At 37.8% G+C, this 14,435-nt stretch overlaps 1 protein-coding gene across 2 annotated transcripts in view; it reads right to left on the bottom strand.

The window, feature by feature from the left end:
* Window positions 1–14,435, bottom strand: part of CFAP92 (cilia and flagella associated protein 92 (putative)) — a 79,876-nt gene that overhangs the window by 13,444 nt on the left and 51,997 nt on the right. For both annotated transcript variants that reach the window (XM_087887805.1, XM_034437877.2), the window contains exons 11-13: window positions 9,693–10,585; window positions 4,440–4,634; window positions 371–653 (exon numbers count right to left, since the gene is read on the bottom strand). In XM_087887805.1, coding sequence (XP_087743931.1) covers window positions 371–653; window positions 4,440–4,634; window positions 9,693–10,585 — 1,371 coding nt within the window. The remainder of the gene's footprint in view (window positions 1–370; window positions 654–4,439; window positions 4,635–9,692; window positions 10,586–14,435) is intronic.

Here is a 14,435-nt window from a genome sequence, read left to right as displayed (position 1 = left end):
TGAGGAGAATTCTAAATATTATGAAGTATGGGGAAATTAGTATAACTGGTTGAAGAACAAGATAAAAGTAAGATAATAGGTTATGACTTGTTAGGCACTGGAATTGGACTTAATTGTATAGAATTGTATAGAACTGTATAATATATTGTATAGTTATGGATGGAATCCATCCAATGTTTGATTCACCAATTGTGTAAACACTGTACCTCGGATCAAGATAGAGATTGTATATTATCTTTTTAACTCTGGAAAATTCAATAAAGTATTTAAAAAAAAATAAAAAATAAAAATTCGCCTTAATAAAATCTTTATTAAGTATAGGTTATCAATTCTTTCTGCAAGGCAATTTTCACTGTTGCACTTCACCCACCTGGATATAATTATGTGGTGCCCGACTTTCTCGTTCCCTTTTTCTCAGTACATACTTCTTATTGTAGTGATCCAAATGAGAACACCCATACTCTCTCATGCTTGAATCCTTTTGCATTTTATCGAATGTTTCCAAGATCTCTGGGGGCTCCTTTACACACATGTCAGCTTTAGTCAAGGGAACCCCAAATTCCTGACTCAACATGGTAATCATTTCTGCTGAAGGCAAGAGACTGTAATGGACCACTTCCCTTAACTTCTTACTGTGGCAGATGAAATCAAGTCTACAGCGTGGAGAAAGAAAATGAACAACTGTAATTTAAATAAGGGAGCTATTAATTTGATTTTAATTTTACTACTGTTTGTTTTACATTTTTTGGCTTAATTGTGCTGTTGAAATGCAGATTGCATCCCTTTAATAAATAAATCACATAGCAAGAGTTTACTTTGGACAAACAATCAAAACAGCAAAACAAATCAAACTGACAATGGATATGAAACCAATGCATGATAATAGATTTATTTTATTTATTTATTTATTTTTGTGATTTATTTTATTTATTTATATGCCGCCATTCTCCCAAAGGACTTAGGGCGGCTTACAACAACAATCAATAATACAAATCACAAAATCACAAAATTAGTTAAGAACCCCTTAAAAACCATATTTAAAATTATTACAGTTTGTGCAACCCCTAGCAAATCAATTTATTTGATGGAAGAGCCATGTCTTCAGTTCGCGGCAAAAGGAGAGGAGGTCCAGTGCTATCCTGAGCTCGGTGGGCAAATCATTCCAGAGGGTTTGTGCTCCGACAGAGAATGCTCTCCTCCTGGGGGCTGCCAGTCGACATTGTTTGGCCGACAGCACCCTGCTCTGTGGGAGCGCACGGGACGGTGGGAGGAAGGCAGAAGATGGTCCTGCAAGTACCCCGGGCCTAAGCCATGTAGGGCTTTATAGGTAAGTACCAGCAGCTTGAAACGGACCCAGAGAGCAACTGGCAGCCAGTGCAGATCACGCAGGAGAGGTGTTGCACGGGAGTAACGAGGAACTCCCGTAACTACCTGCGTGGCCGCATTCTGGACCAGCTGGAGCCTCCGGATGCATCCCAAGGGCAGCCCCATATAGAGGGCATTGCAGTAATCCAACTGAGAAGTAACAAGGGGGTGGGTGACCGTGGCAAGGGCATCTCGGTCTAGGAAAGGGCGCAACTGGCGCACAAGATGTACTTGTGCGAAGGCCTCCCTGGTTACAGCCGTCAGATGGTCATCCATGGACAGCTGAGAATCCAGCCAAGATTAACTACTATGTCTATTAACTACTATCCTTCCTCTGATGTCTTTGCAGGCAAACTTAGATGCAGAATCTGATGTCTTTGCAGGCAAACTTAGAACTTCGCCAGTTGAGTTATGGAAAGTTGGTATTAAATATTTATTAAATATAAATATTGTCCACTATTTACTTTTCAACATGTCAAATTCTTTGCAGAACTCTTGCTCCACTCTTTTCAGTTGTAGCACTGAGTACTGTGTCAGCTCTCCTATAGAAGGTTCAGGGTAGCAACAAATCTCATCTGGACTGGAAAATGATCAGATGATGCGTTCAAAGCCACTGAACGATCGGGTTGGTGCCGCGGCGATCAGATGGGGAAATAGTGGGGCTCTTTGGAGCCCCGCAAAAACCCCGTCTATTAAGCCACTGCCGGCAGGTCTGCGGACCTACCCTGTCCTGGAAGGACAGGGGATTAGAGAGGGACCCCTTGGATGGCTGAGAGGAACGGGCAGGTTCCTCAGCTTGATTTTAGATGCACTTAAACTGTTTTTGGACTACTTATGGACAGTTGGAAAGAAGAAATTAATTGGAACAATTAAAATTGCTAATTAATGGCGTTGTAACAAAAAGGGGAAGGATGTAGCCCCAGAAGAAGACATGATGATACCATATATGGAATACAAAATAACTAAACCCTTTAGTCTTTATAACTTTATTGATATTAGAACTGAAAGGAAAGAAAAAAGTTTGGACAGATAGGAGAAAGGAAAAAACTGGAATATACTGGGGAGCAAGATGAGAAAAGTACCACAGTTTGATTAAAATGGATGTAAATACTTTCTATGTAATTGATGTCTAAACAATGTAAGGAGGAGTGTTCCTCCTGCTTCTTTCTGTCTCTTTTCTACTTTTTCTTTCCTTTTTTTAATATTTTCTTATCATATTCCTCTCTTTTTCTTTTTCTTTTTTTCCCTTTCTTTTTTTTTTTTTTGAATTTTTCTTTTTGATTTCTTCTGCTATACTTTTATTCCTTTTTTCTTCTCCCTTTCTCTTTCGTACTTTTATCTTTCATTATTACTATTAAGAGAAGTGATTCTCAAGGTGGGGAAAATGTGATTATAGAAAAACTATAAGAAATATGAAGATTATGAATGAATTTTTGATTATTAATAAGAATTGCTGATAGATTTAACAACTACAGAAAATTGTTTCTTTAAAATGGTTTAAAATATTGTTCTTTATAGAAAATAAGAAAACGTGAATGAAGCTTTGAATAATACCAATAATTGTTTTTTAGACTTTATGATTATTTTTAAAGCGAGAAATGTCATTATAGAAAAACTACAAAAAATGTGAATATTTTGAAAGAACTTTTTAAAAATATTAAGTGTTCTAATGGGTACAGAAAATTGATTTGAAAATGGTTTGAAATGTTGTTTTTTTCATAGTAAATAAGAGAATGGGAATGAATTTTTGAATATCAATAATGACTTGTTTATAGATTTTATAACTATGGTAAATTGGTTTTTAAAATGGTTTAAAATGTTGTTTTACATAGAAAAGCAAGAAACAAATAGGAAATGGGAGAAATTTAAAGAAAATTAATAGTTCAGGAAAGAGTAGGAGAGAAGATATATGTTAAAATGCATTATTATTTTAAATTGGTAAGGAAGTATGATTTTGGGGATCAGATGATTAAAGCTAAATTGTGAATTAGTCAAATATAAGGTTAGGAGTGGAGGAAAGCATTCCTGGAGAACAGCTGATTAGGCTGTGAACCAGCCAAAAATAAACCTAGGAGGAGCGGAGGAGGCAATGCTGGAGAGCAGTTAGATCCAAACTGCGAACCAGTTAAATGTAAGGTAAGGAGTGGAGGAAAGCATCCCTGGAAAACAACTAACTAAGCTGTGAACCAGCCAAAAATAAACTTAGGAAGAGTGGAGGAAACAATGCTGGGGACCAGTTAAAGCTAAATTGTGAACCAACAAAATATAATTATGCTGTGAACCAGCAAAAAATAAACTTAGGAGGAGGAGTAGACAATACTGGCGAGCAGTTAAAGCTAAAATGTGAACCAGCGAAATATAGGTTAGGAGTGGAGGGAAACATCCCTAGAAAACAGCTGAAAAGCCGTTATGCAGCTAAAAATAAACCTAGGAGGAGTGAAGGAGATATTTTTGAAGAACAGTTACTGATTTTGAAATGTTTTGAGAGGAATAAAATATTTTATGTTGACTATTAGATGTGATTTAAAAGAAACATTGACTTGATTTGGGTCTTTGAAGTAAGGAAAATATATGAAATACTGATTGTTAAAATGATAAATGAATATTATAAAGAGCTATTTAGATTTGAAGTTTAAAATTTAGGGTGATTACATAATAGCTAAATGTTAGAATAAGATGTTAGATTGAATGACAAAAATTGGGTTTAGATTTGTTCTGGTTTTTTTTCTTTTTTCTTTAAGATGTTAATTGATGAAATTTGGAATTTATACTTATTTTATACCAGATCAAACCCTTGCTCTAAAAAGATGTTGTTTTATGTTTTATGTCAAAAAATAAATTAAAAAAATTTCAAAAAAAAAAAACGCCACTGAACGATCAATCAGACACAAAACAAGACCCATTGCACATTCACCTGAGTCAGGCTGAGATTACTTGGGACAGACTCACGGCTGCCATGGAGGCCATAAAATCTGAGCCCTGCCAGACTCCCACCCCGCCCCAAGATAAACCCTTACCATATTCAATTTCTAAATCCCCATAACTCGTATTCCAAAATCTAACAAAGCTGTAACCTGGAAAGAGCTTCAAAGCACGGCGGAGGAACCATGTCCCTGAGGTATAACAAAGGCTGCTTCATGATGCTTGACAGTGGCTTGCAGAGACGGATGTGAAGCAGGATAGCTTCAAGATCGATATACAGCCGTTTGTGAAAAGACAAATGTGAATTATAGAATATCTGTAATCTCCCATGTTCCGCTTCATGCACCCTGTAAGATAGGAAATTGAACTACATTAAATAATAAATCCCACATTTCTTCTGTTGAACCTGACTTTTAAAATACAGGTACAAATCAGTGGTGAAATCTAAAATTTGTTACTACTGGTTCTGTGGGCGTGGCTTGATGAGGGGGTAATGTGACTGGATGGGTGTGGCCATTTTTTTTTTTACTTTTAAAATCATTTTTTCTACTACCTCTTCAGTGATGCTTTTTGAAATGCTTTCAAAAGGTTCTGACATTCCAGTTGAGTTGCCTGATCGGCAGACGCTTTTTTAAAAAACCTCTGCTGATCAGGCAACTCGGCTTGGATCGTCAGAGGCATTTAAAAGAAAAAAAGGGATTTTTTTTAAAAAAAGCCTTTGAAGATCCCAGCTGAGCCGCATGATCATCAGAGGCTTTGTTTTTTACTCTTAAAAGCATTTTTTTGGCCCAAGAGGTTGTAGAAAAAATGCTTTAAAAGTAAAAAAAAAAAAAAAAGCCTCTGATGATTGTGCGGCTCAGCTGGGCATTTGGGGGGGGCAGGGATTTTTGCTACCAGTTCTCTGAACCACCCACCTGCATCGCTACCAGATCAGGCGATCCGATCCGATCCGGGAGCATTTCACCCCGGTACAAAGTAATGAAACTATGTACTGCATATCAGTTTTCTACGTTTCCACTAAAACTACTCTTGTGCAAAAGCAACAAGACAAAAAATGGCATTCCTGAAAAAGCAAATCCCAGCACAATAAATCACAGTATTTTTAAAGAACTTTAAAGAACTAAGGAAAAACTGCACCAACAATGGTTTGCTCATCGGAAGTATTTCTCTTCATTTGAGATGAGTCTATCTAATAAAGAATATTACTGGACGCTGAGCTGGGAAAACTGAAGCCAACTTAGAATTAGGAACTCTTCCAGCTGCTTCAGGCATGCCATTCACATGCAAAGCTGGATCTCTGCTTGCAAAGGATTGCTGCAATAATTAATATCTAGCTACTGCCAAACTCAGCATATTTAACATGCTGCAGAAATAAAGGCGAGACTATAAATGAAGCCCTCCACACAGCTTTCTTCCTTGTAACTGCACTAAAGCTTTGTTCGAATGAAGTGCATTTTAACTCTAGAAATATAGCAAATATGCTACTCCTATTGATGCACTTCCGGTAAAGTTGATTTAATTTTGATACTGTAAATAAATATACATAAATTTGCATATAAAACAAAAGGTGTGCATCAAAAAGAAGTATAATATTAAGCTTTGGGCTATAAAAAAGGATTCCCTTTGGTGTACATGAAAACAGGAGGGCACTTGCCACTTTAATACATTCAAGTTTACTTAATTCTAAATACTGAGCCCTGTTAAACTACATACAATGTGTTGTGAGACATTCTGTTATTTTTTAAATAGATATGTGTAATAGGCATAGGAATAACCTGGAAAAACAGGAGGAAGAGCTGCAACCAAGACAAGGGGCAGACAAAAGAAACGTGAGTCTTGTGCATAAATGTAATTTTGAGAAATCTTCTTAAGACTTGATCTTCCCTAGTTCTCATGAAGATAAAGGGAGGGAGTGGGGAGGTACATTCAGACTTAGTTCTTTTACTGTAACCTTGTAATAAAAGTAGTATTGTACTAGCATGCATGACTTCAGTTTCTTTGTTTGGGCTACCTTGAAGAGCTGACAATATCCCAGTTAAGTCAATATTTCAGCACTGAGGATCATCACAATATTTCCTGGCCCTGCACAATAACATCTTACTCGAAGTAGAGGAAAGGTAGCTTTTTCCATTGTGATTTAATTCAGTGTTGTACTGTCAAATTCTAATGTATCAGTGTAACAAAAGCTGGCCTAACTGCTTGCCTTTGGCTTTGAGGGTGATGCATGCTAAAGATACATTTATCCTTCTCTGGACTATGCAACTGAACTATCATGATTAATCCTTGCAAAAGGCGGTCAAGTATTAATATGGTACACTTAAAATATTTTTTAAACATTTTCTTACAAACACCATAGTCAGCTCTGAAGGCTGATTATCACAGAATAAGTTACAGGTAGTCCTCGATTTACAACATTTCATTCAGTGAATTTTCAAAGTTACAAGGGCACTGGAAAAAGTGACTTGTGACCATTTTTTCAGAGTTACGATATTTGCAGGATCCCTATGATCATGTGATCAAAATTAAGATGCTTGGAAACTGGTTCATATTTATGACCTTGTGCAACCTTCTGACAAGCAAAGCCAATGGGGAAGCCAGATTCACTTAACAACCATATCCCTAACTTAAGGACTGCAGTGATTCACTTAACAACTGTGGCAAGAAAGGTCGTAAAATGAGGCTAATATGACAACAAATATCTCACTTAGCAACAGATATTTTGTTGCTCAATTGTGGTCGTAAGTTGAGGACTACCTGTACAAGTAAAGGTAAATGAATATGTTTCCCGTTTCTTGGATCTGACTCTAGGGGGCAATACTCAACTCTTTTTCTTAGCCACAGGAGTCAACGTTATCCAAAGACACTTCTTTGATCATATGGCCACCATGACTATACACCCAAGTGCGCAAAATACCTATTTCTCTACTCACATTTGCATACTTTTGAACTGCTACGTTAGCAGGAGCTGAGGCAAGTAATGGCAGCTCACCACATTGTGCAGCATTCAGGTCTCAAACCTGGGCTATCAGATTTCCATCTGACAAGCTCAGTCTTTAACCACTGAGCCAACATTCCCCCCCTCCAAGTTACAAGTAAATAAGTTTAAGTTCACATCCACACCCTTCTGGGTTTTTGTTTTTATTTTTGAGAATTAGCAGAGAAATGTTGTGTGCTGTAAATGTACGAACTCAATGTCTTCAAAAGAAAAAATAAGGAAGTCCAGTTGCCTCCTGAAAAACCAACTTTGGGTCAGTGCCAGAAGAATAGTCTAAACACCGTGTTTCCCCAAAAGTAAGCCCTCCCCTGAAAATATTTAAACGCAGGCACAGCCCATCCCCGCCATTTCCTCTAGTTAGGGTTAGGGAGACAGAGCTGGAAATCAGGTAAGAAGGCAAGAGGATCCGCGTCTCGCTCCACGTGCCCCAAAATAATAAGACCTCCCTGAAAATAAGGCCAAGCGCTTATTTCAGGGTTCAAAAAAATATGACAGGGTCTTATTTTTGGAGAGACATGTTATATAAAAGATGACTACTGATAAAATAAAACATTTCCCTAATTAATAGAAGTATTAAATGCAACACAAAAGTTTTTATCCAAGGTATAATATGTCAGCATTTCACGCTGCACTTACTCCAATGCTGACATAAGAAGAGAAGCGGAGGCATTTGGAAAGAGTCATTTGACCCTTCACCTACTTATTTTCACAGGAGAGAATATCACCTAGGAGATGGGATGGGAGGGGGGAAATTCCTTTGAGGGGAGCAGTAGATTAGGGGCAGAGTGACGGGGAAGATGGCCAATGAGTATAGAGGAGTGGGGAAAGGAAAAGGAGGGTTTGCCTGAGGAAGCCAGACTTGGCTGCAATGAGTCGGAGTTAGAATGTGCATGCTTAATAAATTAGAGGTTTTTTTCAAAGACTTTGTTTGAAATGCAATTTATTCAAGACGACTTCGAAACTTGACATAATACTGTAGATAGTAATACAGCTATACAGAACTATTGTTCCTCCCGGAATACCCAGAATACAGCTGGGTATTCTGGCAGACGATTCCAACTCCCTGAAAGGGAAACAATTTAGACTGAAGCTATGGGGAAGGAGGGAAAGAACTATGGGCTCCCTATCCACCCACCTTCCAACCCACATCTGAATTCTGAAATACATCAGGTCCCTTGATGCTTATATTTGATGCGTATTTTTTGGAATATAAGACGCACCGGAGTATAAGCGCACCTACCTTTTTTGGTGAGGAAAAGAAGTAAAAGAAATTTCCCTCTGCCTCTGAGCAATTTTGCCTCATTGCAGCAAACAGCAAACAGCCTGCTTTATTTTCATTTTCATTTTCAGCATAGCTTGATTAGTACAAGGGGAAAAAAAATCTGCTCCAGCAATTTACCTCTTTGCAGCAAGCAGCAGAGCCCTGTGCAAAACAGCTGAGAGCAAATCAGCTGAGAGTCGGGAGGCGATCCAATCAACCTGTGCTAATTAGGGTGTGCTAAAGCTGAAAGGAGCTGTTTTTTCTTGCTGTTTGCTTGAAGGAGGCAAGCTGCGAGGCAGAGGCCAAAGGGTGAGGGCCAGTGGGTGGATGGGGCTACATTCAGTGTATAAGATGCACCTAAATTTTCACCCCCTTTTAGGGGGGAAAAAGGTGCGTCTTATACTCTGAAAAATATGGTATTTGCTTTCAAAAAGCAATGGACACAATTGCAAACTGTGTAAAATAAAACCTTATTGAGTTTGTACCTAAGATTCATTCAGATTTATGAATTCTCCCATTCTTAAGAAAACATGATTTGGATTCCTAACATACAAAATGGAGAAATAACCATTACTAAATAGTACTATTCAAAATATCAAAATAACTCAAAAATTAGATAGATTGAAAGATAGATAGATGATAGATAGATAGATAGATAGATAGATAGATAGATAGATAGATGATAGATAGATAGATACAAACAATTTCAAATATCAGAGAAAGTCTAAAGGTAACAGTATCCTCAATTATCAATTCTTCCTATATCTATTCACAATTCCTGTCTCTTGTACCCATATGAACAGACAAAATATAGAAAGCTACCAATTTCTACAGCACTATTCATTTTTTTAAAATGTTCAGACACAGAATTCATTCCCACATTCTGATTCAATATGCACAATTATTTTTAAAAAATATCAGGACACATTCGAGCCACAGTCTGGGACAATCTAGTACTTCTGTTTATAAATCTATGAATTGGTCACCTATGAAGTGTTCACAGGATGAGCATTTGGAGAACCAGGGGCTCTTGGCATCACTTCTGAAGATTATCAGTTACTATGTTAGGATATAAAATCTTGTAAACTACCTTCAGAAGTAGATAACTACAGAAAAAAGTAATTTTAATAGTAAAATGGTGTTGATTACCTATCGATTTTTTTATTCCACAGCCTCTTTAGTGCTTTATTTCTGAAACCTTCCAGGATAAGGAGGTGAATAGATCCATCAATTATGTGAAACCCAGTAATAATATTTAGCCGAGAAATCTCTTCAAAGGAAAGTTTCTGATTCAGTTTCAAAGTGTTAAGAGATTTTTGGGTTGTATCTATGGGATAGGAATCAAGTAGGAAAGCCTCTGAATTAATTTCTGTAATCTCTTGCATCAAATAATACAAGAACGATGTATTATTATAATCAAAAAGATAAATGATGCAGCCATATGGACAATGTGCTGCAGCAGCAACATCTTCTTCCTCTGCAGGACCTAATGGGACACTTATTTCAACTCTCACTTTAAGATATGACTCTGCATTTACATAATGCCCAATTGCAAGTTGAACAACTTGAGAGTCATCGGTTTTCTTAGCCCCTGAACTGGTATTTTTGCCAGATGTATCTTGAATTGAGCAGTTGTGAATTGGTGCACAGAAATTCAAGGTTTTTTCACCTAGCAGTAAATCGTTCAAGTTGATTTTAGCTACTCCATATGGACTGCAAATATTTTCTTTGGCTGTAATGAGATTCTGGGCCATGTATCTTGAAGTGACAGTGTTTATGTCACTTAGCTTGCTATCTCCTGGTTCCTCTCCAAACAAAGATGGCGTCATCTTGAGATCTTCCATTTTCTTATCTCTGTCGTGAATTTCAATTTCTAAAGGTGGGCCTCTTAGGTATTCATTGAATTTTCCAGGGTCTATTGATCCCACAAGAATCACATTCGTATCTTTAAAGAAGACATCTGTTCCATGATCTCGATGTTGTGTATAATGGGGACACATTTTGTAGAAAGTGTATTTGCAGTAAACAGGGAGGCAAGTTTTCTGTAAAGACAAAGTAACAGTATAAATGTTCAGTATAAATGACTTCTTGATTCTAAATGTATTAAGTCTACAAATGTATTCCAAACGTCTAATAAAATAACTTCAAAGTAATAATTAAAACCAAAAGGACAATGAAAAAGAAAACATCAAAGAAACTGAAGTAGGAAAAAACACTGATGGTCTAAGAGGGAAGGTTGCAGGGAGAACACTTAAAGTACACACACTTAAGCAAAGGTGTTCCCTAATCTGATATCACAACTGGGGAAAGAAAAACTTGAGTTCATTCACATCTCAAATGGCAGATACTTGACACATGAATTGAATACAATTAAGTATCAATACATAGATGCTTAAAACATCAATTTCTGAATGGGATCTCCTGCTTCAGGTTTCAAACACACACACACTGGGTAAAGCATAAGTAATTTACTTGAGTATGAACAGATAATCAAAGGTACATAAATCAGTCTCTGACAATAAGGTAGTTTCACTTTCCACAGAAATATGCAGAAGAACAGTCAAAAATTCAAAATTGAGAGAGCCAAGTAAGATTTGTAGGCCTGTCCAAGAATGGGAGTTTTAGGTTTCTTACAGAGTAGATAGCAACAACATGGTCAGATATAGGAAATCAGATCATTGTTGCCAACAAGGAAACATAAGTCAAAGCTGCCTCTTAAATAAGGCTGAAGGCAGCTGGCATTTAAAGCATATATGCCCTTGATTGGCAAGGAGCCTCACTGAGCATCTTTGCTATGATTTCCTCTACTCTACAAGACCAAGGGCTTAGAAGCTGTACATCAACATCTGGCTATTCTGATCATGCCTATATTTGATCACCCTCAAAAGATTCCTGGCTCAATGACTCCTAATGCTGGCTTTCAATTGGTTCAACCAGAGTAGCTTCTCTGGACTCTATCTCTATCTATCACATGGTGATAGAATATTAAGCTAAACACTTAATTTGCAAGTTTCTGTCTTCTCTAACACACTAATAGTATCTATTTATGAAACCCAGGTCAGACTGGGGACTGAAATGATATGTCACTGGTATGTTTACAACATATTTTTGTTTTCTTTTTTCATCTGATTCAGGTGTGATACTAGCTATTCTTAAATGGAATGAAAGAATCTTGACATTAATGAAGTTGAAGAATACATTTGTAATGAATTAAGGGAGTAATGATTTAAGAGAATATTTTGTTCTTAACTTCAGGGACATCTATTTTAGTGGAGGGAATGATTAGGGATGAATGATATAAATAGTTTGGAAGATAGCACAAGCAGCAGACTATTAAGCAAGTAGATGGTAGAGAAATTGTTATCCTCGTCAGCAACAAGGATCTTCAAAAACAATTGTATCAAAAGACTGCAAATTATCAGAACTACAATGTGAAAACAGAATTCTATTTATTTATTTTATTTTGTTGAGCAAATATTAGATAATGTATATAAGTACAAGCATGAATTGAATACATAAAATGAATACAATTAAAGGGAACATTAGGACATATATTCAGGACATCCCAATATAATGGACAATGTGGTGTCAGCCAGCTGCAAGAGCCATCATGTCTGTGCTAGTTTGAAGAGTAAGATATTATTATTATTATAATTATTTATTGGACTTATATGCCGCCCTCTCTCCAAAGGACTCAGGGCGGCTCACATCAGCGAAACAATCCCAATAAATACACATTAAAACATACTAAAACAGACTAAAACCAGTCCAGGCTAGGGTGTTTAAACAGCCATGTCTTAAGCTCGCGGCGAAAGGTACGAAGATCCGGGGCCAATCGAAGATCCAAGGGAAGTTGATTCCACAGGGTGGGTGAGCCCACAGAGAAGGCTCTACCCCGGGGGTCGCCAGCCGACATTGTCTAGCCGATGGCACCCTGAGTAGGCCCTCTCTGTGAGAACGCACTGGGTGATGGGAGGTTGATGCTGGTTGCAGGTGGTCCAACAGATATCCTGGGCCTAAGCCATGAAGGGCTTTATTGGTCAACACCAGCACCTTGAATCTCACCTGGAGGGCAACCGGCAACCAATGCAAGTCGCGTAGGAGAGGTGTAACATGGGACTTTCGGGATCACAACCCGTGCGGCCGCATTCTGCACCAGCTGAAGCCTCCGAGTGGTCTTCATGGGCAGCCCCAGGTAGAGAGCATTGCAATAATCAATCCAGGAGGTGACTAGCGCATGAGTGACTGTGCATAGGGCATCGCGGTCCAAGTATGAGCGCAACTGGCGCACCAGGCGAACCTGGGCAAACACTTCCCTGGTCACGGCTGTTATATGCTCCTCCAAGCCCAGCCATGAATCCAGGAGGACACCCAAGTTGCACGCCCTGTCTAGAGGGGGCAACCCTTACCCCCTATAGTCAAAGATGGAACTTCTCGTTCGGTCCGTGATGCCGGTATCCACAGCCACTCAGTCTTGGCCAGGTTGAGCCAAAGCCTGTTCCTCCCCATCCAGACCCGTACCGCTTCCAGGCACTGGGACATCACGTCGAGGACATCGCTGGGCTGGTGTGGGGTGGATACAAAAAGCTGGGTATCATCAGAGTACTGATGATACCTCACCCCAAAACCACAGATGATCTCTCCCAGTGGCTTCATGTAAATGTTTTTTTTTTATTGAAAAAGTTTTCAAGTACAAATTTTTCCCCCTTTTTTTCCCCCTCTCTCCCTCCCCCTCCCTAACCCCCTCCCCACCCATCCCCCCCTGTGACTTCTTCATGACAAAAAAAACCCTAATTCATAACAGATTACTTACTCCCTCCTCTAAGTATTGACCTTTACTTACTAAAAATATTATTAATATTATAACATCCCCCTTTATCCATACATTTCAGAAAAGAGAAAAGAAAGGGGAAAAAAAGACATTATACTATAACATTATAAAATAACTTCTAATTTAGCATAATAGTATTATAACTCCCAATTTGGCAATAGTCTGCCCTTTTTCACCTCTCCCAAGCTTGTATCTATATATTATTACAACAATTCAAGACCTCCTTCCTCTTTAAAACTATACGATAAATCCTACTTTAACATTTAATCTTCTATATATATTATTATAACATTTCAAAGCGGCCTTCCCCATAAAATCTAGTTTAACATTTATTCCACTCTATCCATTTCCTCCACTCCCCTAAATATATCACTTGAAAATCCCTTTTCTTAGACTAATCAATCTACTAACTAGCTTATTCACCCACTATCACGCAAAATTACCATACACAACAATTCTTAATATCTTTGATTCACTGCCCACACTACTTAAAAATATATGTCTATATATTCCATTATATCTAAATAAAAAAAAGAAAAGACAATAACTTTAAATTTATAGTCCATATAATATCTTCTTTGAGGTCTTTCCACTAGATTGGTAGAACCAACATCCATAATAGGGTAACATAACTTGCTGGTGCAACAGTTTATTCAGAATCTTCAATCATATCTGCCCCCATCAGTAGTAAATATCTTCTTATATGTATAAAGGTAAAAACAACCACCCGAGTGACATTGTAATTATATTCCAAATAGTAATAATTGTGGATTTCATCAGGATTATTGATTCCCATCATCGTAGTGGGTAACAACCCGATCTTCTGCATGCCCCAGCATAATTCTCTTGCCTTGTGATTCAAGATAATTATAATATGTTTATCAACACAAAAAGAAATTCCAAAGTGGATAATTCAAATCCATCAGTTTAAGGCTCTTTTCACGTCCCCAGATTACGGCCATGCAGAGATCTGCCACAATCCTCAGGATGATATTAACCAATATGTCGCCTCTTCTATGTTTACACATAATCACTCATATTTTAAAGTCACTGGCTTCACT

The sequence above is a fragment of the Pantherophis guttatus genome, chromosome 2 (genome assembly GCF_059756535.1).
Source record: "Pantherophis guttatus breed Tessera chromosome 2, ASM5975653v1, whole genome shotgun sequence".
Taxonomy (NCBI): Eukaryota; Metazoa; Chordata; class Lepidosauria; order Squamata; family Colubridae; genus Pantherophis; species Pantherophis guttatus.
Note: the sequence above shows the minus strand (reverse complement) of the source record. Positions and strands in the feature narration are given on the sequence as shown.